This window comes from Penaeus chinensis, chromosome 37, assembly GCF_019202785.1.
Source record: "Penaeus chinensis breed Huanghai No. 1 chromosome 37, ASM1920278v2, whole genome shotgun sequence".
Classification (NCBI taxonomy): Eukaryota; Metazoa; Arthropoda; class Malacostraca; order Decapoda; family Penaeidae; genus Penaeus; species Penaeus chinensis.
The window spans coordinates 15,244,963-15,247,462 of record NC_061855.1 but is presented as its reverse complement, the minus strand read 5'-3'; the positions used below and the strand labels follow the sequence as shown (position 1 = coordinate 15,247,462).

At 40.4% G+C, this 2,500-nt stretch overlaps 1 protein-coding gene and 1 long non-coding RNA gene across 4 annotated transcripts in view; one reads left to right on the top strand and one right to left on the bottom strand.

The window, feature by feature from the left end:
* The window catches only part of LOC125045416 (trigger factor-like), a 21,629-nt gene extending 21,475 nt beyond the window's left edge, over positions 1–154 (top strand). For all 3 annotated transcript variants that reach the window (XM_047642635.1, XM_047642634.1, XM_047642633.1), the window contains one exon: positions 1–154. This exon is cut by the window's left edge and continues 121 nt beyond it. In XM_047642635.1, the coding sequence (XP_047498591.1) occupies positions 1–25 (25 nt within the window). In that variant the 3' untranslated portion in view covers positions 26–154.
* A 601-nt stretch (positions 155–755) lies between these two features.
* The window catches only part of LOC125045417, a 5,552-nt gene continuing 3,807 nt past the window's right edge, over positions 756–2,500 (bottom strand). The window contains exon 2 of the long non-coding RNA XR_007116549.1: positions 756–1,206. This is a non-coding gene — a long non-coding RNA (uncharacterized LOC125045417). The remainder of the gene's footprint in view (positions 1,207–2,500) is intronic.

Genomic DNA, 2,500 nt, shown 5'->3' with positions numbered 1-2,500 from the left:
CTTCGCTCTCAAGTTCGCCCACTGAGAGAAGAGAGGAGACACAGCAACATGAAAGGAGAAGATAAAGGAGAGGGACGGCGAGGACGATGGGAGGAAGAGGACGAGGGCGAGGAGGAGGAGGAGGAGAGATGGCAAGAGTGACAGGAAATGGAGGAAAAGGAGCGACGCCAAGAATGAGAAGAGGAGGAGGAGGAGGAGAAGGAAAAGTGACGAGAAGGATGAAAGGAAGAAGAGAAAAAGGAGGAGGAGGAAGAGGAGGAGGAGGAGGAGAAGGAGGGAGAGATAGCAACAGAGACAGCGGAAGGACGGTCGGACTGACAGCGTTCCGTGTTTTCTTCTCTGCTCTTCTTCTACAGCGTCACCGCCGTCTTCGTCCTCCTCTTCTCCTTGTCTCGTCTCGTTCTTTGTCCTACTTCTTTCTCTTCTAGTTTTCCTTTCCCTCTGTTCGTTTAATCTCAAAGCTCCCATCTTTCCCCCATTCTCTCCCTTGCCCAAGCCCTCCAATTCCTCTTCCTCCTTTGCCCTTCATCCTCTTTCTAATTCGTCTCTTTCCCTCCTTCCTTCTATCCACCCTTCCCCCATTCCTCCTCCTCCTCCTCCTCCTCCTCCTCCTCCTCCTCCTCCTCCTCCTCCTCCTCCTCCTCCTCCTCCTCCTCCTCCTCCTCCTCCTCCTCCTCCTCCTCCTCCTCCTCCTCCTCCTCCTCCTCCTCCTCGCCCCCCTTCTTCTTGGTCCCCCATACCCATCTTTATCATCGCTCCTTCGTTCGTCCCTTTATCAGCCTCCTTGCTTCACCTCCAACAGACCATCACAACACAGCTGTCCAACGAAGAAGAGGGGAAAGAGAGGACAGGAGAAGAAGACCCACTTACACATCTGTTGGAAGTGATGCCATAAAAGCGAACAAAAGAGAAAAAAAAAGGAACAAAAAAAAATAGATTTGTTTTTGTCTTTGTTTTAACGTATTTCCCTGGCTCTGAGGAGTTCCTATGAGAGAGAAAAGAGCAGAAGAAGCAGGAGGAAAATGCCAGAAAGGAGTAGTATTGGGTGATGAATAAATGGAGTAAATAAGGACGAGACCAGAACATTGAAAACTCAAATATGAAACCAAATACTTCGGACTTTTCCCCATCTCTCTCTCTCTCTCTCTCTCTCTCTCTCTCTCTCTCTCTCTCTCTCTCTCTCTCTCTCTCTCTCTCTCTCTCTCTCTCTCTCTCTCTCTCTCTCTCTCTATATATATATATATATATATATATATATACACATATAAATATACATACATACATATATACACATATATACATACATGTATGTATATGCGTATGTATACATGATGTATGTATATATATCCTTTGCTCTCCAAACTTTTCCTCAAAAGGATTTCACTTCCCTCCTACAGAACAGGTGTAAAAAGACTCACTGTGTATTTCTCAACATATCAAAGCCAGGGAGGTTATCAAGTGATTAGCAGAGAAAGTCTGCTAAAAATGTTACGGCTGAGTCCATCTTTGATTACATTTATTTAATTCGATTTTTTTTTTTATTTTCCTCGTCTTTCTATCTAGCGCATTCCTCTTCATTTTATTCCTCTTCCTCTTCTGTTTCTAATTCTTCTTTAGCTTATTCTTCCTCTTCCACTAATTTCCAATTCCTTTCCTTCCACTTCTAAATGTTCTTTATCTCCTTCCTTTATTTCAGACATTTATCCCCTTCTCCTGTACACACCTACCCTTTGCTGTGATAAAACGAGAAAATATTTGAAAAAAAAGACATTTTTTTGTTTTTGTGTTTTTGTTCTTAACTTTACCACTCGTAATAGTTTGAACCAGTGAATAAAATAATACAAAAAGATTTGTAACTTCTCTTATTTACATAATAAGTCATCACCTGCAGATATAATAAAGGTAGTGAAAATAACAGAAAATACTTTTTATCATTAGTTCTTGTGTTGAACTAAACGCCATCACGTGTATTCTGCAGACTGTTCACTTTAAGAATATTTTATTTGTTTACTTTCTGTCTCCCGTTTTTTTCTGTCCCTTTGTTTTTATTTTTTCCCTTCTTTCTTTCTTTTTTTTTTTTTTTTTTTTTTTGCATGCTTTCTATTCTCTCTCTCTCTCTCTCTCTCTCTCTCTCTCTCTCTCTCTCTCTCTCTCTCTCTCTCTCTCTCTCTCTCTCTCTCTCTCTCTCTCTCTCTCTCACTCTCACTCTCACTCTCACTCTCACTCTCACTCTCACTCTCTCTCAATCTCACTCTTTCTCCCACTATATATACATATATATATATATATATATATACATATATATGTCTATCTTCCTATCTATATATGTCCTTTTTTGTCAATGTAAGTTTAGTAAAATGTTAGTATATTGAGAAAAGTAGTGAAATATATTTTCAAAGTGTCTTTCGTGTCGAACACCAACGCAGCGAAACGAAAATAGTTCATGAGTGGAAAGTTGATTAATTAAAAAAATATATATAGCATTACATTGACGTAATGC